Source organism: Clytia hemisphaerica, unplaced genomic scaffold (genome assembly GCF_902728285.1).
Source record: "Clytia hemisphaerica strain Z4C2 unplaced genomic scaffold, Clytia hemisphaerica genome assembly, whole genome shotgun sequence".
Taxonomy (NCBI): domain Eukaryota; kingdom Metazoa; phylum Cnidaria; class Hydrozoa; order Leptothecata; family Clytiidae; genus Clytia; species Clytia hemisphaerica.
This window is the reverse complement of record NW_027103344.1, coordinates 300,465-320,520: the sequence shown is the minus strand read 5'-3', so window position 1 is coordinate 320,520 and position 20,056 is coordinate 300,465. Positions and strand designations below refer to the sequence as shown.

At 35.1% G+C, this 20,056-nt stretch overlaps 1 protein-coding gene across 1 annotated transcript; it reads right to left on the bottom strand.

The window, feature by feature from the left end:
- Positions 1-859: 859 nt before the first annotated feature.
- On the bottom strand, positions 860-13,419 carry LOC136819105 (endothelin-converting enzyme homolog). The gene is made up of 16 exons (XM_067075279.1): positions 12,460-13,419; positions 12,154-12,219; positions 11,812-12,012; positions 11,377-11,501; positions 10,771-11,005; positions 6,702-6,800; positions 6,515-6,592; positions 5,549-5,649; positions 5,203-5,261; positions 4,988-5,039; positions 4,760-4,827; positions 4,230-4,342; positions 3,988-4,053; positions 3,664-3,759; positions 3,366-3,436; positions 860-1,366 (listed from the first exon to the last, which is right to left on the bottom strand). Exons 1-16 carry the CDS (start codon positions 13,279-13,281, stop codon positions 1,267-1,269), a joined length of 2,352 nt encoding a protein of 783 aa, XP_066931380.1. The 5' UTR covers positions 13,282-13,419; the 3' UTR covers positions 860-1,266.
- Between the last annotated feature and the right edge of the window lie 6,637 nt (positions 13,420-20,056).

Sequence of the window (20,056 nt, the reverse complement as noted above, 5' to 3'; positions counted from 1 at the left end):
TCAATGATTAAAGGAACTGGGCACTTTATCGTAGAGATTTTAAGACATGAGGGGTCCAGGCTTATATTTGTAATTCGATGATGAAATTTTACTTCGCATTGTGACAGGGATATAGGATAAGAAGAAAATGTGAAGTGAAGGTTTCAGAAATAGAAGACATTCTACGTGTAGGTCACGATGGTTTATCATTCTTAAGATGAACTCAAGAAGTCAATCATCAAAACCTTTTCAGGATAAATAAAGTGATAGAAGAGACAAATCAGTCAGTGGAAACTGATTCGTGCCAAATAAAATAAATAAAAACAAAGCAATATTTATTAAAGACATAAAAACCTTTCCAGACATAAATTCTACAAACCTTATGGTTTGAACCAAGAATATAAAGCAATCAAATAGATTAGAAAAAACAGACCTTGAAAGATCTGAGAATGTTCGTCTCGTTGAACATTAGGTTTAACAAATACTAAATACCTTTCGGAGCCTTGTGATGAGTTGGACTGACGACTTTCTACAATACTTTAAAACTCTATAACCTAAACATTAAAAACAGATTTAGTTATAAATAGTTAAAAGGGAAAGAGATATTTAAGGAAAGAAATTTTATACCTGCAATCTGGACTAATAGACCCTTTGAGCTCACATCTGTTTTGTAGCAATATGCTATTTATATATAAACATCAAATTACAAATCGCTGTTTCATGTATTATATCCATTGAAGTAGATCAAAGACGAAATCCACCAAATTAGTCCTTCTAAAATCTTCCAAAGGACTTTTAGCCATATAACTGATTAGTACTGAGTCATAGCTAATGTCCTAACAGTTTATATAACATATGGAACCTGACAAGCCATTCCGAATAGTTTTCTTGGAAAAATATATTTCAAACTTCTCTCATCCATATTGTTACCAAAATTAAATGTGTCAATTATAAATGACTTTACAAATTCTTTTTACAAAAGCCATATAGATTACATTTCTGTTCGGTCTTATTGTAGGTATTAACAAGTGAACAAATCCACATAATTCTCTAGCTCAAATCAGCCATTCCAGAATATAAGTAATAAAATAAAACTTTGTTGTTTTCTCTACTCGTAATAATTACATGCGCCATACACAACACAAAGACATGGATCAAGTCCTAGGGCACGCTTCAAAAGTCTCTAAGCCATTAAATTTCATCTGAAATACCATTTAAATCAGTTCAAACCCTGAACAGTTGCAAATTAGTCTCGTTGATGACGACGATTCACCATTGCGTAACGGTTTACCATATGGTGCACTTGTTTTGTGGGTTCATTCGAGAGTTGGTTCGACATTTAAAGGCTTTGGCAAACGCTTCAGAATTAGACAGCGATGCATCAACTCTGAAATACGAAAACAGAAGACGTTTAAACTTAAAAGTAAAAAATGAAGCTCATCAAATAGGAATACAGGAGTAGATAAACCTCAGTGTAAATCAGGAGATTTTGGTAGATCATGTTTATGTACAGTAGACTTCCGGTTATTCGAACCTGCACTTATTCGAATAATTCGGTTATTCGAAGTGAGATGGCGTTCCCCTTAGATCTGCTTACTCAACCCAGCCAAAAACACTCTCGGTTATTCAAACTTCAGTTATTTGAACTTTCAGTTATTCGAAGCGATTTCTATTCCCCTTAGGGTCAATTATAGGCTAAATCACCCTCACCAGTTATTCAAATTTTTCTTATTGGGAGATCGTCGAGTGAGAACATTAATTTTCTGCGATTGAAATAATTTTTTTCCTTTAAAAATCAGGTTTCAATATTCAGGGCTATATATTGCTATTCAAGCAATTTCTTTGTGTTTATTACGCTCAACTGAACTGCAATGCCTCAATTACTTCAGAAAAGCCCCTCCATTTATGGTTAAGTTGAGAATATGGCGGGAAAATGAATTTTTCAGTTATCCGAACTCCCGGTTATTCGAAGTAAATCCTTATCCCCTTAGAGCTTCGAATAACCGAGAGTCTACTGTATTTCACATAGTTTACCAACGTCATTTCATAGACATCTGGTGAATCATTAAAAGGACGATGTAGGATATAAGATTAAAAATCCGTTTTAATGGTGTATTATGGAGTATGCTAATTCCGTTTCAACGCAAGGCATGTAAGTCTCTTAATCAATCCAATAAGTAAGGCTGAAATTGTTCGGTTAGACCTTGTTCCTTACCAGTTAACAGGAAAGCTGAATGGCACGAACAATATCTTATGGTGTTAGTTATTATGAATGACTGATAAGTCTCATAAGATCGCACGAGGTTACGATGGGCAAACCCAATGAATGGACATAGATAGGTCAAATGAAATGATAGCAAACCATGCCAAGCTGTCAATCAGTATCAAATAAATCAAAGTTCGATAACGATCTTATGAAAAGTAGAAAAGGGAATTATTTGAAAATAAGAAGCCATTTGAGCCTCACAGCAGGTGCAAAACGCCTCTAAATTCAATTTGGCGACTTTAGGACAAGAATTTTAAGTATAATTGATCAGTTCGCTAATTGGCTCCATTAGCACGAGGAGGGTAATAAATTTCAAAGTTTGTGAAGTTGTGATTAATACAGGATAATTGGCAGAGGTAATACTTCGTTTTTATACCTCGCTTTATATCAGATTGGATTTGTTGATATGCTATTGCTTTCCCTAATTTGATAAGCCGAGACGTCGCTCGATTTTTCTTTTTTAGAAAATCATACTTCAAATTCAGGTGGCTTGATCGAGAGCTTAGACGAAACGACTAAAGTGATTTGCTTTTGTGTTGTTGTTGCTTAGCAACAGAATTTATTGGATTGAATATCGAGCCAAATTATTTCTCATCATTCTTGTGTTGTACGTCATTTCTACGAAAGTTAAACTCCGTATTCAGCCCATCCTAGGCTTCGTTGGTTGTATAAGTACGAGAATTTTGAATTAGTAGAACGACAGCACCCACAGCATCGTCCAGAAATTGGGTCCACATAGCTATGCTATGATTTCTTACTTTATATACTGATGGAAAAATATATAGCATGGTTTGGGTTGATAGTTTGAATTTCTCAAATCCTAATGACGGTTGAAAACACAATCAAATTCTGTTATTCTTTCACTGGTCACACTTTCTTAGAGAAAACACAAGTTCCGAAATTTGGTTTTTATTTTAGCAAGTGAGGACAGCGCTAAATTCGAATTTCCTATCGTAAATTCTTTGAGGCAGAAATCTGCCTCGCAGCTCGTACCCGTTCTGTATACATCAGATTATAAAAATACAGGACGGGTCTCCTGTCTAGGGTCCACAACGCTGAAAGTTTTAAAGTACAGTACTGAAAATTTGAAAGGTTTCAAAGATAAGAAGCCACTTCTTACCTTGTTCGTGAATCACTATGAACGTCGGCGGCGTTTTGTTGTTGTTGATTAGAAGATATGGTGCACCAACTCTGCAAAAGAATGTTCATAAAGCTTGTTGACAAAAAAAAAAGAGAATAAGAATGAATAAGAAATATTTCGAGGCTCTAAAATCGACAAAACACCATTTCATTTCCATTAGCTAATTGTGAACGAAGGGATATGTTTCTAAAAATCATCTTCGAAATATCGTAGGACTTTTTATGTCATGACTACCAGATATGAGTCAACAAAGAGGAAGACAAAAGGTCGATGATACCTGTGCATAACCTAAGAAGAAGAGTTGCTCTGATGAAAGAGAAATTGCGGGTAATGCTCGGTCCTCTTCGTGCAAATATTGGTGTGTCTTGAAAGCCTAAAAAGAAACGTTTCATATTGCATAAGCCTTAAGAAGTTTAAGAATTCCTTCTCCCAAGGCCTTATATGCGCTCTTCAGAGAACAAACACAATAAGAACGAAAGCAAAGATATACATTTGAACATTTACCATGAAACTGAATTTAAAAACAAATGATATTGCAACAAGTTTTTTTAAAAGCAGAAGCTTTTGGATTAACTAAATTATTTTCATTGCTAACATATACCTGATGAGCAATCTTCAAACCTCCCTGATCTGCCAAATCTTCTGCCAGTGTTCGAGAAGTGTTTTTCTGAAACAAAACAAAAAAACACTAGGATGCCATATCCAAAAACAAATCAAGACTTCGTCGCTAAGTTAAGGTGAGTGGTAAGGGTAAAATTCCCTAAAATGCCTGAAAATTTAAATTCCGCTGAGTTCAGCTTCAATAGCGTAGATAAATGAATGATGATTAAGAAGCACGCATACCTTCTGATATCTATGATAATGTTTCTTCAGACATTGGGTTTTATTGTCAAAACTTTCGAAAGTCACATTGCTCCACCACTTGTTCAGATTACCACTCTTATCAAAATTACGACCTGATACGAAGAAAAGAAACAAAGAATAAACCTCCGCCTCCAAGATTCATCCCTGCTGAGAAAGCCACTAATACTTTGAGAATCACCATCTGGATCTACCATCCCCAAAGATTAGCAGTCCTCATCTATTAAAAATCACGACTTCTCCATCCTCATTGGTTAGAAGATTTTCTCTGAGGCTCTTCTAAGATAAGCATCTCAGGAGTTTCAGCCATTTGGAAACTTGAAAATTGATACCGCTATTTTGCCGCTTAGATGGATCACGATCCTCTCACTCGAACAGTTTGAGAATCGGACAGTTCAAACTTATTTGAGCTTACTCAGATACGTAAAGTTCCGAGAGTTCGAGTAGAGAGAACGCGGCAGAGACAACACTCCCTCAAGAAAAGGAGAAGAAGCGGACGAAAAGAAGCAAACCTTGTGAGTCGAATCCGTGAGATAATTCGTGTGCTATGATAGTTCCCAGTGCTCCATAATTCATCGAACTAATGGTATAAAGATGGGTAAGTTCTTTTAAATGGGTCGAATAATTGAAATTTCCTAATCTAAAAATGCTTACTTTAAACACTGCTTTTGGTTTAATGCTCAATAACAAATGATAGTGCAAAAAAAGTCAAGGGCCCCTAAAGTTTGTGGTGTACTTACTGTGGATAGTTTGGACTGAAGAATGGAGGCTGAAGCAATCCCATTGGTAAGGCTGAAAACAAACGGAAAAAAGACTAACTAAAGATACAGGCTTAAAACAACATTAAATGTCCAAGGATCAAGGCAAGTAATCTGCCGGGCTTGCTTCACAACACACGAACGTAAAGCTTCAGATAATAACTTTGCAAAATGAACGTAAAACGAATGGTGTTTACCGATGTAATTATTGGGTGCATTGTAGTATGCATTCACCTCTGTGGGTGTCATATGCCATCTAAATTGGAAAAAGAAAAAAGTGAAGAAGTGGTACAGAGTAATGATACAAAAAACTCGTGCTCTGTCTGAGTCAAAATACAATGAATCTCAATCCGTCTCAATCTCAGTAAAAGTGAATCTGGATATGCAAAAGCTAATATTCAGACTGATTGATCACACTTATGGATCAATTTTGACCAGGTAAATGTTTATAAAGTGATCAAGACAAAATAAATAGCCCGACACCTAGGGTGAAGTCGCAGTAAAAACAACATTGCTTCTTTTAGAATGTTTAGAGATACATACTCATTTCTCCGAACTAGTTTTCCACGCCTCTCCATAGTTTTTGAATGATAAAATTCTCGAGCATTGAAGTAATTCTGTAATGGATCGTTCGTAATGTTCAGCTGGAATAAATAAAGATAGAGATGATGTTATTCCAAGAGGATTTTCTTATGATTACAAGGTTAACATTTTAGGATTGTAAAAAACTTTGAATAATATATTTTGGCGGTAAACAACATTTTTTCAACAAGAGCCTACTCCAGAGATGGTCAGAATCAAAATGACTGTAAACTGAAAAACTGTCAAGGAAGTCAGAAATCCTGATCAGAATGATAACTCTTAAAAATCAGGAAAATACATAGGACAATGAAGTCTTTTGAGTCATCCACTAAGTACAATCCCGGACAAAAGGTTGTAGACTTTTCAAAAATACATGAAAAATTTCAAAATAAGCTCTGAAAACCCATTTTTACCAGGGCAAATGTTTTTTTAATTGGATTTGGAGAGTTGGGTGACATGTCTAGAAGGCAAATCCACTCGACATTAAAGTCTTCAGGCCTTTTTTGTCTGAGATTGAAGATTGAAGGTTTAATGAGTTTTACACATCAACTTTTGAGAGCTCTCTTGTGCACCCACTACCCACCACCTGTGTGTGGCTGAAGTTCACCCATTTTCAGTCATTTGGAGTCTTTGGAGAGTCTAAAATTTACAGGGACTAAAGCCACAAGGACTGCTAGTAAGCCTGTAGCTGTCTTCTGCAAAATAATCACTTGTGGTTCATTTGGAGAATTTCCCAAATGTCAAAAGGGCTTTTTTTGGCACTATTGACTAATTTTCGAAAAGTCTACAGACCTTTTGTCCATGATTGTATGTGTGTTGAAAAAAATGGAGTCCCACTTCGAAAACAATCGAGTTCCTGGAAAAACAGGAAGCCCGAAGCCAAAAGGATTACCCATAAAAAGTCAACCTTTAAGACTAATCACTTACATCTTGATAATAATTTTCCAAAGATTTCAAATTTTCGATCCAATATGGATACCCAATCATCTCAATAATTGAATTCGTCTGTGGGTGAAAACAAAAAATAATTGATATTTCGTTGGTCCCTGCAAATTGGCTAGTATCAGACTTTTTAAATAAAAAATGAGTCACTGCCGAATGACTCTGCGTCTACCTTATCAATAGCTCTCTGTTTAGTGACGTCATCCATCCATGTATTATGACGTAATGCAACTGTGAATTCTTCTTTTATCAGTTTCAGCATTCTTTTGATCTGGAAAGAAGAAAAACGACGAAAAATTAGAAAAATCACGCGAAAGAAAAAGCCTGACTACCAGTGGACACCCCTTAAAACCACATACCCCTTAAAACCTACAACGTTGCAGTTTGGGATCTCTTAGCCACCTAACTTAATTTGATATTGTATAATTCACTTTTTCACAACCACTTATAAATCTACTTTCGAAAACTTCAATTATCGCAAAGGTCGTAAAATACCCCTTTTCATGAATTACGTCACGAACATCACTTGCCTCGTATTCAAACAATTACCATGGTGATTATGTCTCTTGAGACATTAAATGATTTTTTTATGAATAGAAAGTAGTTAATAAAATCCGCTGGGAGTTAATCACCATGGCAATGATTTCAAAACGAGGCAAGTGATGTTCGTAACGTAATTTATGAAAAGGTCTATTCGAAAAAATCTTATAACAAATCCCTTCAAAAAATCAAGCTTTTCGGACCTAGAGATTACACAATTGAATTTAAGGTCTTAAAATCTATACTTATGGTAGGTATCAAAAAATCATTTTCTTCTTCATGGTTAGACTCAAAAGAAATCGTAAGGCCCTCAAAATTTTATTTTAATGCTCATTTATGGTAGTGGCCAAAAAAATCTGAAAACCGACTTTCTCAAAACATGGTCATATCGTATACCAAAGTGTCAAAAATTTGATGGAGATTTAGAAAAACATTAGTACCATACATTAAAAATGAAGTCAATAAAAGTTTTGACCCTTCAAAACCGTTTTTTGACAAAAAAACAGGCACAATTGCATTATGGGCATGAAATCCTGAAAAATACAAATATTGTTTTGGGAATGGATTTCTAGCAAGAATTTGATCAATTGAATCACGGTTCAGCACCTGAATTGCAATTTCACAGTCTTAGTAAGAACTGTGAGCACGGGGTCAATATTTGTAGGTTTTAGGGTGTAATAGTGTAGGTTTTAAGGTGTAATAGTGTAGGTTTTAGGGTGTAATAGTGTAGGTTTTAAGGTGTAATAGTGTAGGTTTTAGGGTGTAATAGTGTAGGTTTTAGGGTGTAATAGTGTAGGTTTTAAGGTGTAATAGTGTAGGTTTTAGGGTGTAATAGTGTAGGTTTTAAGGTGTAATAGTGTAGGTTTTAGGGTGTAATAGTGTAGGTTTTAGGGTGTAATAGTGTAGGTTTTAGGGTGTAATAGTGTAGGTTTTAGGGTGTAATAGTGTAGGTTTTAGGGTGTAATAGTGTAGGGTTTTAGGTGTAATAGTGTCGGTTTTCCGGTGTAGGTGTAGGTTTTCGGGTGTAATAGTGTAGGTTTTCGGTGTTTTCGGTGTTTAGTGTAATAGTTTTTTGTGTAGTGTAGGTTTTAGGGTGTGTGTGTAGTGTAGGTTTTTCGTGTGTTAGTGTAGGTTTTGGGTGTCGGTGTGGGTTTTAGGGTTTGTGTCGGTGTGGTAGTGTCGTTGTGGTTTTCGGGTGTATTCGTGTCGGTTTTTCGGGTGTAATAGTGTAGGTTTTAGGGTGTAATAGTGTAGGTTTTAGGGTGTAATAGTGTAGGTTTTAGGGTGTAATAGTGTAGGTTTTAGGGTGTAATAGTGTAGGTTTTGTAAGGTGTACTAGTGTCGGTTTTAGGTGTCCTAGTGGTCGGGTTTTAGGGTTTAATAGTGTAGGTTTTAGGGTGTATTTTGATTTGAACGTATAGTTTTGAAAATATTTACGTAACAATGATCTAATTGTATTAGGACAAACAAGCAACAGGCTGAATGGACCTACCTAATGATTAACATCAGATGAAAATAAGAAAAAAGTGACAATAATTGTACAAAATTTCAGAATGGAAAAATAAAGCTTGTGTGTTGAATAATGTAAAATGGTAAAAAGGAATTTCCCCAAATACGAAAATCACTTAAACCATTCAGGCCCAAAAAACCTTTTAAGCTGTTTTTGGCCCAAATTTGCCCAAAATAATTTTCCTTAAAAATCTGGCTCCGTCACATTTTGGGCATTGCCATTTTGCATCATTGTGCAAAAAATCAGAAAAAAATTATGAGTCAACATTGAGAAAAGCTATATTTTCTTATTTGGTTAAAGGGAATTTCCCCCAAAATACGAAAATCCGTCTTTTAAGGCGAATAAGAATTTCCCGGGAAAAACCACTTCAGCCATTCTTTAGAGAATCTTGCCCTTCATCTTTGTACAAAAAATCAGAAAAAAGTAATGACAGGATTTTGCACAAAGTCCAAAAAACCCTATTTTAGGCAGTTTTTAGCCCAAATTTGCCCAAATATATTTTTTTTCAAAAATCTGGCTCCGTCACATTTTAGGCAATGCCATTTTGCATCATTGTGCAAAAAATCTGAAAAAAATAATGAGTCAACTTTGAGAAAAGCTATATTTTCTTATTTGGTTAAAGAATTTTCCGGGAAAAACAACTTCAGCCATTCTTTAGAGAATCTTGCCCTCCATCTTTGTACAAAAAATCAGATAAAAAAGAATTGACATAATTTTGCAAAAAGTCCAAAAAACCCTATTTTTAGGCAGTTTTTGGCCCAAATTTGCCCAAATATATTTTTTTTCGAAAATCGGGCTCCGACACATTTTAGGCATTGCCATTTTGCATCATTGTGCAAAAAATCAGAAAAAGATAATGAGTCAACATTGTTAAAAGCTATATTTTCTTATTTGGTTAAAGGGAATTTCCCCAAAATACGAAAATCCGTTTTTTAAGGCGAATAAGAATTTTCCGGGAAAAACCACTCCAGCCATTCTTTAGAGAATCTTGCCCTTCATCTTTGTACAAAAAATGAGAAAAAAGTAATGACAGGATTTTGCACGAAGTCCAAAAAACCCTATTTTAGGAAGTTTTTAGCCCAAATTTGCCCAAATATATTTTTTTTCAAAAATCTGGCTCCGTCACATTTTAGGCAATGCCATTTTGCATTATTGTGCAAAAAATCAGAAAAAAATAATGAGTCAACTTTGAGAAAAGCTATATTTTCTTATTTGGTTAAAGGGAATTTCCCCAAAAAACGAAAATCCGTTTTTTAGGGCGAAAAAGAATTTTCCGGGAAAAAGCACTTCAGCCATTCTTTAGAGAATCTTGCCCTCCATCTTTGTACAAAAAATCAGAAAAAAGTAATGACAGGATTTTGCACAAAGTCCAAAAAACCCTATTTTAGGCAGTTTTTAGCCCAAATTTGCCCAAATATATTTTTTTTCAAAAATCTGGCTCCGTCACATTTTAGGCAGTGCCATTTTGCATCATTGTGCAAAAAATCAGAAAAAAATAATGAGTCAACTTTGAGAAAAGCTATATTTTCTTATTTGGTTAAAGGGAATTTCCCCAAAAAACGAAAATCCGTTTTTTAGGGCGAAAAAGAATTTTCCGAACTAATGAGCCAATCCTGAGAAAAGCTGGTAACAGACGGACGAACGAACGAACGAACGAACGAACGAACGAACGAACGAACGGACGAACGGACGAACGGACATGGGTTAATTTATAGAACCTCCACCGGGGCACCCGGAGGTAGGTCCAAAAATATTTTGTAGGTTTTAAGGGGTAAATAGGTAAAAGGGCTTTTTTTTCACTTCCTCGTGAAAAACTGAAAACTGGTTTCTACAAAATATCACTGCTAGGGAAGACTTTCAACACGAAAAGTTTCAGCCTCAAATTCCCCCTAAATTTTCAGATATAGGATACTTCTATTTCTTGTAGGTTTTAAGGGGTATCTGGTAACCAATTTAATACAAATTTTTCTTAAATTGGCTGTTACAGAAATTGCTTTATTAGTAGGATAAAACTCAATTAAGCACACTAAATCATATGCTTTAGGGGAGAGCAATCAATAAAATTTAAGGTCTTAAAATTGGACTCTTAATATTTGCCAGATTTGAGCAAATATGGTCCAAAATTGCTTAAGGGGGAATTTCTTTAACTTTTTTAATTATTGTTTTAAAACACTGAAGCCAGATTAGTAACCTTTTTCTCGCTATATTTTCCTTCTTTCTTCATTTCTTTGACAAACAAGTAACCAGTGCCAAAGCCCAGCATGGAATCTGTCTTGGTCACACAGTTCTTCCAACTTTCTTCTCCTTTGTCTTGATGATTATTAACGTCTTTACCAAGGAACTCTAGTGCTGCGTTCCGATATGATTTGGATAACAGAGGTAATGTTGGTTTAATCAGATGCCATACCATGTAATTAGCAATGATTCTAAGAAGAAAAGCGAAGTGAAATAGCTTGTAATATGTGTTGAAACCTTTTTTGGTTCATAAACAATTTTTTTTAATAGCACGGTTGTGAAGAATAAATGATTGAATTTGAAATCGGTGATAAGGAATAGATATTGAAAATAGAAAGACAATTTCATTTTCTATCCAATGTTTCAAAGAATACCAAACGAGAAACTTTGGTATGTTGGAGTCTTTTCATTCGCAAAAGGTCTTGATATAATCACCCTACGAGTTCTCCATATCGATGACAATGGATTAGCAAATCATAAAATCTCGACTAACCAGATGGAGGTCCTTTCATCGAAAGAATATGAATTGTGCGGAAACAAAGTAAAAAGGTCTCTCACGAACCTTCGATCAGTTTTGATGACGAGGTCGGACATTTTCTTGAGATAGTTTGGCGTGTAAACCACAATATCTTCGTCCGCCTTGACAGGTACTTCAAACATACTGTTCATGTAATCCAACCAAGGAATCTATCGAACAAAGCGAAGAAATTGATTAATGACTAAGTAATTTTAAGTTACTGATAAAAATCTTTCAAAGAGGGGGGGATCAAGGTAAAATTACGCCCTGTCTTTCTAGGCATGAATACAATGGGGGTAAACTCTGACCAAATCAAGAATTTCGAGATATTTAGGAATGGTAAGGTAAGGTGTATTACCTCTAGACATTCACAATATGCATTGGCTTTGTATTTACTTTATTAGAATATCAGTCTTAAAGAAGAACCACAAAGATTTGGTAAAGAGACAGAGAAAGGGAGAGGTATGTAGATAGACTCACAGCCGGACACAGTTTAAGAAGTTCAGCAACAGTGATTCGATTGTACATTTTGTCAGCTCCTTTGTCTTCTCTCTTCTCGTAAATGGACGCTAATTTCTTCTCGAATTCGAACACTTCCATGCTTTGTTCGATAATGGACTTTTTCTTGCCACCCAGGAGCATACCCGTTCTTGCCAATAATTTCAAATAACTTTTGACCATCTGAAAAATAAGCGATATAAAAGATACCATAGTATTGACCCATTTTCCTGGTAGCAATGTTCAACGGAATAAATGGCTGAATGGACACAATTTTAGTGTTGATTGTTCATATCACTAAAAGAGACAGTTACTGAAACCAACCTTATCATTTTTGGGATTACTTTGATAGAAGCTTTCATCAGCAAGTGTGATGCCAGATTGTTGGATCTAAAAATATATCACAATAAAATTACGAGAATACTGAATTGTCCTCACAGTAATCTGAACGCCAAAAAAATTGCAAACTCACAATGATCTGCGGAGAAGATGTACACTAAAAGAATTTCATTTGACGTTAAGACTGCTTTCTTTCTGGAGGACATAGTTCAACTAAAAGAACTACAGATGGAAATATTATATCTAGATATCCAGTCGATGTGGACTTGAAGAAAATAAATGAACACATACTTGTATGATGTTCTGACTTGAATTTCGATCATCAGTCGCCACATACATATAAAACAATGGCATACTCTTCAAATGGTGTATTCTTGTCAGAGCTTGACCGAAACTCCAACGTTCTTCGTTCCACTCTCCTCCCGTCAAAGGCCACGAGCCAACGTACTGGATAAGCTTTTCTAAGGACGCATTACCTTGCTTCTCTATGAAGTCTGTACGTAAACACGAGTTAAAAAACATTCGAACTTTCTCTAACGCTTCATTATCTTGAGGGTCGGCATGCATGTCATCTAAAATACGTTTTAAAAGTCTTTGATTCTTATCCGAAACTTCAGTAAAACTGGTCCATTTCGAGAGATGCGTTGACGGTATTGCATTCTCCTTAACCCAAGCTCCACATGCATAATCATAAAAGCTGTCACATGGTTCTCTAGCCTGATCAGAGTATGTTAATATACGATGACTAGCCTGTACACAGCCGTCAGTGTTACAATATTTCTGTCCACCCAACGTGAATTCAAGTAGCGATTCATCGCTGTGGCGAATCTTGCTGTATACTAAAGCAGTCAGTAAGAAAATGATCAAAAATAAAGTTATGACTAAACAGAAAGCCAGTATCTTTTCTAATCGGGTCCATTTTGTTTTTCTATTGACATAGCGACGGCCATAGTCCCTTTCCAATTGTTGGATCCATTCTTCGTCATCAGAATTATCATCACTGGAGCTCGATGATTGGTTGTTGATTAGAGAACGCTTCTGACGAAAACTTTCAAAATAACGTTGTCGATCACGTTGTGTTGTCTTGGCAGTGCCCCAAAGTCGTTGTTCCATTTTCGTAAAATGTATGTCAGGCAATCAATAGCAAAAAAATTCCACAATTTCAATTCCTATGTATTATCATTTCAAATTCACTTTCTTCTTTCTTCGATCCGAAAAATATTCCTCACTTTATTGATATTTCGATATACTAATGGTTGAGTGTTTCGAAAACAGCGAATTATGATCGAAAAACATGCATAAAACTGTCGTAAACTCATGTTTGAAAGTGTTTGCTTGTTTACGTTTCTGTTGTGGAGAAAGTCTGTTTGCTCGCCTTACGAAACGAAACGGCTCATTGAGCATGTCACGTGACCAAATAGCAAGTTTTAGTAATCTTTTTAACAATCGACATGCAGTATAGGCGCACTCCATAACATTGATGTCCCTTTATTTCTATCTTATTAGAGGTTATTCTCATCTCTTAATATACATATTATTCGCTAATCTTCAGTCGAAAACCACTGTTAAGTGTCGTTTTGAAAAACCATTTATTCATACTTGCCAAGTGACATTCTTTTATTGAAAGATAGCCTAATGAACTCTGAAAATAAGATCTGATCTGAAACGAAATCGATGGTTAAAGATCATCAATACTAATTTAGCGTTTGGTGACTTTTTGAAAACATTGTGGTGTAAGACATCAATATATACTCAATTTATGGTCAAAAAGAGCTTCAGTCAGAAGGTTCCAAGAAAGTATGCCTGGTTTAAAATCTTTCAGTTGTATGAAAATACAAGAAAATACAAGTTCTGCTCAACGGATTAGAATAGGTGGATTAAGAACTCATAGAAAACACTCCTCGTTAGGTTATCAAACTTTTTTACGAGTTTGCTAGCAATTAAAACTTGATAAGTTGTAAAAAAGTTGTAAAAAATCATTACTTTCAACATTTTCATTGGTCATTACGTATCACGTGGTACATTTTAAATAAGAAAATGCACTTTTTTAGCCCTTTCTATCCAATGCAGAAATTAGCCAAATAATTTGAAATTTATTTTCCTAATTCTAAATACAGTCTTCTTTCACCAGTATGCAACCCATTCGTGACCCATCGATAGTTTCTTAGTTATAGACCATACGTTAATTTTCACTTATCTGAAGATTGCCATTGACAAAAGATTAAAAATTTACATTAAAACTGGTCTAGCGTTTGTCGATGCTAAAACTTAAGTGCAGGATTTAAAATATTTGCAAAATCATCAAAATTGATCGAATCATAGGACAAATTCGTTTTCGAAACTGTATAAATTGGAAAATTGTTCTTATAAAAACAATGAAAAAACTAAACGAGGAGTGCGCAGAGTCATTTACAGATTTTTCTTGTAACAATGAGAAGACAATGGATCTCTCTTGGGAGCAACGAGAGAAGTTAATCCACCTATTCTAATCCGTTGTTCTGCTAAAGAAAGATGTACAAAAAACTGGATCGTATGCTGTCGTATATTTTCAGAGGAAGTCAAATGTACGGATTAGAATTAGACACGCGATTTTAGGTCAACACATTTCACTCGACAATAACTATGGGAAAATGGGAGGAGATTGAGCAAAACAGGGCCCATTAGGGACCGTTTATCGCCGTCAAATACGCATTAAAACCTCCCATATCGATTGTGAGTAGCATGCCATTAGCGAATAGATGATCATTACTCGATTGCCAAACAAAACGGAACGATTATCCTAAATATTTATTGTTTATGTTGGGTTTTTAAAAGATAAACATTTGGAAGCAATTATCTCCCTTGATTTGAAGTCAATATTATACTTTAGATTCTCTTGCAGTCTGCACTTTTTTGTGTAGGATCCGTAAAATGTTGGGAGAGTCTTGAATTGACGTCAGAAGTTTCGATACAAGGAATTTTAAGCGCTCTACTGCGCTCCTCTTATTTTTAAGTGAAGTAATATTCATGATGAAATTTTAAATGATAATAATTATTAGTAAATGATTTCGAAATGACTGCAAAAAGCTTGGTCAATCATTCTTATTAAAAGGTTGCTTTATCTTAGCACGGGGAGCATTTGAACTGCTCTAGAGGTATTAAAAGAAGCTTAAAAGGCACGTGATTAGGATCTTCTATCCAAACAAAAAGGTAAGTGTACCGGATTCACCAAAAAAGAAGAAGTTCGCCGAGATGGTGTGGACTTTTAGGATGCAAAATTCCAATTTAAGTACAGTATATAAACTTTAAAATCGGTTCAGTCATTCATGGTTCAGTCAATGAATAAATGGTGTGAAGAAAACTTTAACCCACCCAAAAAAAAAAAAACGATTTTTCAAAATTTTTCGAAGATCGTCCAAAATATTTTGAAGACTTTGATTGTTTCGTGCAATATGTTTTGATTTAATTTCATTTTATTCAGGTGTAATATGATATACAGTAGTCTGTTCTAAGAGGCTGCTTGCAATGTTCTAAAATTTCCAAATGGCCTGTAAGCCTATATCCATACATGAACTGTACTCTGCTTCTATAAAAAGGAAAGCGGTTTATTCATGACCATGTATGCGTATAATAGATTTTTGAACCTAATTGCCAGATGGTTATAGCTCTAGAGACCGAGTAAGTGAAGTAAATAATGATAAGGATTTTTTATTCATGATATTTCTAGAGCATAATAAAAAAGAGCACCAAAGTCTATAGCAATTTAAAGAAGTCGATTGCAAAGTTCTGTGGCAAGGGAACTGAAATGCATTACATGTCTGGCATCGTGTTTGTATATTTGCCATACAGACAAAAGGTTTACTAAGCTGTTTGGTCAACAAAAATCCGAATGAAGTGAAATATTTTGGTAGAGGAGTGACAAACATGTGCAAATACACTCGAGTTTACTTGTTAGTGTTGACATTTGAGATTATGAAGTCATTTCAACTTCAAAAAGAGGAATCACCCACAGTGCAACTAACAAACCAATCCAATGTATATCGTTAGGTTAGGAGCTAAATACCAAAAGGTCATGTGTTAAATAGACGTTCCTAAATTATCGAGCAAATCAAAATATCGATATTTCTATTGACGAATCTATTTGCGTGGTTTGAAAATTCTTACTAATCAACCTATGTCTGGTTGTTGATTAAGGTAGCCCCCAACCATTTTAAGTGCCCCATTCTATCGGGGTCTAAAGGAAATCATGAAAACCACCTAGTTACACCGAGCCCATGATCACCCCTTAATCACACTCCAAATACAACACAAGTTAACAAGAAGTTTGTGGTCGAGATCTGCCATCATTGTAAGTTCTACAGAGCTGATATTTTACATGCATGGTTTGATTTAGGCATTTCCGAAAAAGAAAAGCCCATTAAAATCTAGGTAAGACAGGATGACTCATCCATAGGAACATAGAAACGAAAGAATTTTGAATTGATTGACTATTTTTGCATGTTTCCTGTACTAATCTTTGAAGGGAACTATCAAGATTCAACACTCTCTATACAAGTGTAGTTTTAAAACCGTTTAGTATATGAGCCCTAATCCTTACACCAGACTTTTATCACTTAACCTGTGACATTTGACCAACTTGCGAATAGCTTTCTTTCATTCATTACAAAATTCTGTAAACCCTTTACGAGGGAGAGTCACTTGTAACCTTATTTAGAAAAAGGAATGAATATTTGACACTCCATCGCAAAGGAATTCTAACTATATCACGATTGAAGGAAAGATTTAGCGATAAACATCGAGATATCATCGATAGAGATTAGTGAGCAGATTAATGCCGAATTTAAAACTCATTTGGATAGAAGAAAAAGTTCTAAATGACAATAAAGGTATGAAAAATCGCACCGTTTAGTAATGACCATGTTAAAATCGTCAAGAATCAAAAACCGTTTAGGAAATTGTAAAGGCTACCTATGGTCTTTGAATGTCTTTCGATGGTGTTGAATTTAGCAGTGCTTAGACAAAGATTAAAATCAAAGAAGATAATAGTTAAATATCGCGACATTAACACCCGTGCCACGACCCCTTCAACCACTAGAAAAATGAGCCCCAAAAAAGGGCCGGTGTAGGAATGTCTGTTAAAAACAAAGTCTCTCTATAATAATATATCTATAAATTTGGACACCTTGCTTCGGACAGGTCTAAAACAACAAAAGACCAATCAAACAACACAGGCAGGACTTCCAGCAAATAATATTGTCCGTTAATTAGTAAATCAGGACTTTTTTTGGATTTTTTTGGAAATTGACTAAAAATTTGTTAAACTTTGTAAAATTGTCATTCCGTTCTAGTTTTCCAGGAAAGAAAGGGGATGTCGTAATTGTTTTGTTATTTGAAGCATTGAAAAAACAACCTTGTCCACTACTTCTTGGCTATGTTTAACTTTTATTTGAAATGTGAAAAGTGCAATTTCGAGGAATACTTTTGGACTTGAAAATGACTTGACTAGAAAATTGCTTAAAACAAGGACAGGTTAGGACGAAATACTAAAAAAGTAGAAAAATCCATTACATACGATAGTACCTCGATGAATAGATGCATTTCTTATAAAATAGTTATTAGTAAGACACCTTGAAGGTTTTTCGGGTCCATGAAACATTCAGAAGATGTTTCAAGCCAAATAATGTGAAAAAGTGGCACGAGCACTAAGCCCATTAATGAAGACCGCCTAGGATTGAAGTATCTTCATTTACGATTTAGAAGGGAAATGACTTCAAATAGGGATTATTGGAGCTTGATATCAAATCCTAAATTTCCTTTACCTTGAAACAAAACCGCGGATAACATTATACGATTATGAAGATGATGTTCGTTTTCGAATCAAAAATCATTGCCGTTATTCATATATAGACCTGTTTTGGTTAAAAAATAAAAGTAACGGGTACAAACAATATAATTTTGGTGAATCCCAGGGATAACCCAAATGCTCTTTGGAAAAAGCTATTCTGTGTTTATGGCCCTTAAGGATAGAGATTGAGGTATTTGAGAAATTTAGCGAACGGGATAACGACGGATTAGGTGTATAAGTTCAAGGCGAAAATATGATTGTGTTTTAAAAATAAGTCTTCTGTCGTCCTTTGTGAAAACGCCTTTCATTTTGTCAAGCATTCAGAGCGGATTTCAACCGTACACCATAAAGCTTTAGCAAAGGAGATATTTATGCCATAAATCGAAACACGAGAATTTGATAGGCATTTATTGGTCGGCAATCGATTGAAATCGAGAAGAAATATAAATTCGATTGCCATACGATTTTGTTACAACTAAATTCTTGTGGTTCTAAGGATTCATTTTACACGGTAAATTTTACGATTAAGGTTCAATTAAAGCATACAGAGTATAGGAAAAGTATCAATCGATAAAAAATTGTGACAGTTGAAAAGTGGTGTATAGCTTTGCGAAAGAGACAGATTGATAGAGCAACAATATTGAAATGGTTTATAATTAGCTTCATTAAGTACAATCAAATACCTACTCATCCTTAATGACTTGCTGAGATTTATGAGGACATATTAAATAGGCGACAAGACAATAGAGTCGGCGGTCTTAAAAAAGATGCTCATTTTGAATTAACAAAAAAGTTACAATTGCATTTAGTGAAAGAAGGTCGTTTTCGGCATCCCCTTGTGAAGTATTTCATAGGGTTTCAGTAATGCGTAATTATCGACAAAGTAACAAAATGCAAGGGTTATTAATCTCCTTCATTGTTCTCCCGTTCCGTAATGATAACCCATCCTTGCTAATTGCTATACAAGTTCTTCCGGGGATAACTTAAGGCCAGAAATATGATTTTGTAGGAACGAAAAATTGTATGGTAATCTAAATCCTTAGAATTAAAGTGGAATAAACCTGAATGTAAGAAAGAAAAAAAGGAAGAATATGAAAGTCAAAAATGCAGGTATCGTGTAATCAAAACATGATCACAAATACTGTCATCGACAGTAATAGTAGCAAGTAAACAGTAACAGTAGTAAATTCTTACAAAAACATGACGTTATAAGATGATGGAATTGTTTGAAATGACAGATGACGCAAATGATGAATTATCTTCACTTTGCCCACACCTTGATATGTGAGGCAGATTGAAAGGGAAATTTCCTCAAAGGAACCAGTCTCCATGATTTCACCCGATACAAAATAACGTTTCGATGGGAGACTGAAACTAAAAAGTCTTCCTTCAAAATCAACATATCCAAGAAGTCAGCTATAAATTCATTCTTGGTAGAAGAGTCTAATTGCCTGAATCCAAAGCATACAAATATGATTTAAGTTGCTAAACTATGGGCATACAAACAAGACCATCATTACATTAAAAACTGAATGAGAACAGCTTCATGCCCAAGAAAACATGAGATGCTGAAGCTCAACAAACAGCACTGGTCCTTAGCTAAAGAGTGCATTTTAGTGGCAACACGTCCAAGGATACAAAGAAATGGTCGGGCGAAAGGTTGACAGGAAACATACTTCAATTTAGAAATTTTTAATAAATTCTAAAATGCAATCACCTCAAAGCAGCCATGAAAATATTCTATGGTCATTGGTTGATTGGTTGATTGCATTTGAGAGTCAAGACGGATAATTAGCGGCTTCAAATTAAAGCAATATTGGTATTTGAAAATGCAAAGTAAGCATGAAAAAACAAACAGGTCTTTACTCGGAGGGAAAGCTTTATTTACAGTAAGGATTACTTGCATTTAAACAGTTAGGCATTTTTTGCGACATGTCTTGCATGTAAAGCTAATATTTGGCCGTGTTATCGGATCAGCGGTTTCTTTGAGGGTTGGTCAGCATCAAGAGTTCCGGTGTCGGTGAAAAAGCTGGTAAACGGTTTACACGTTTATCTTGAGCTCTG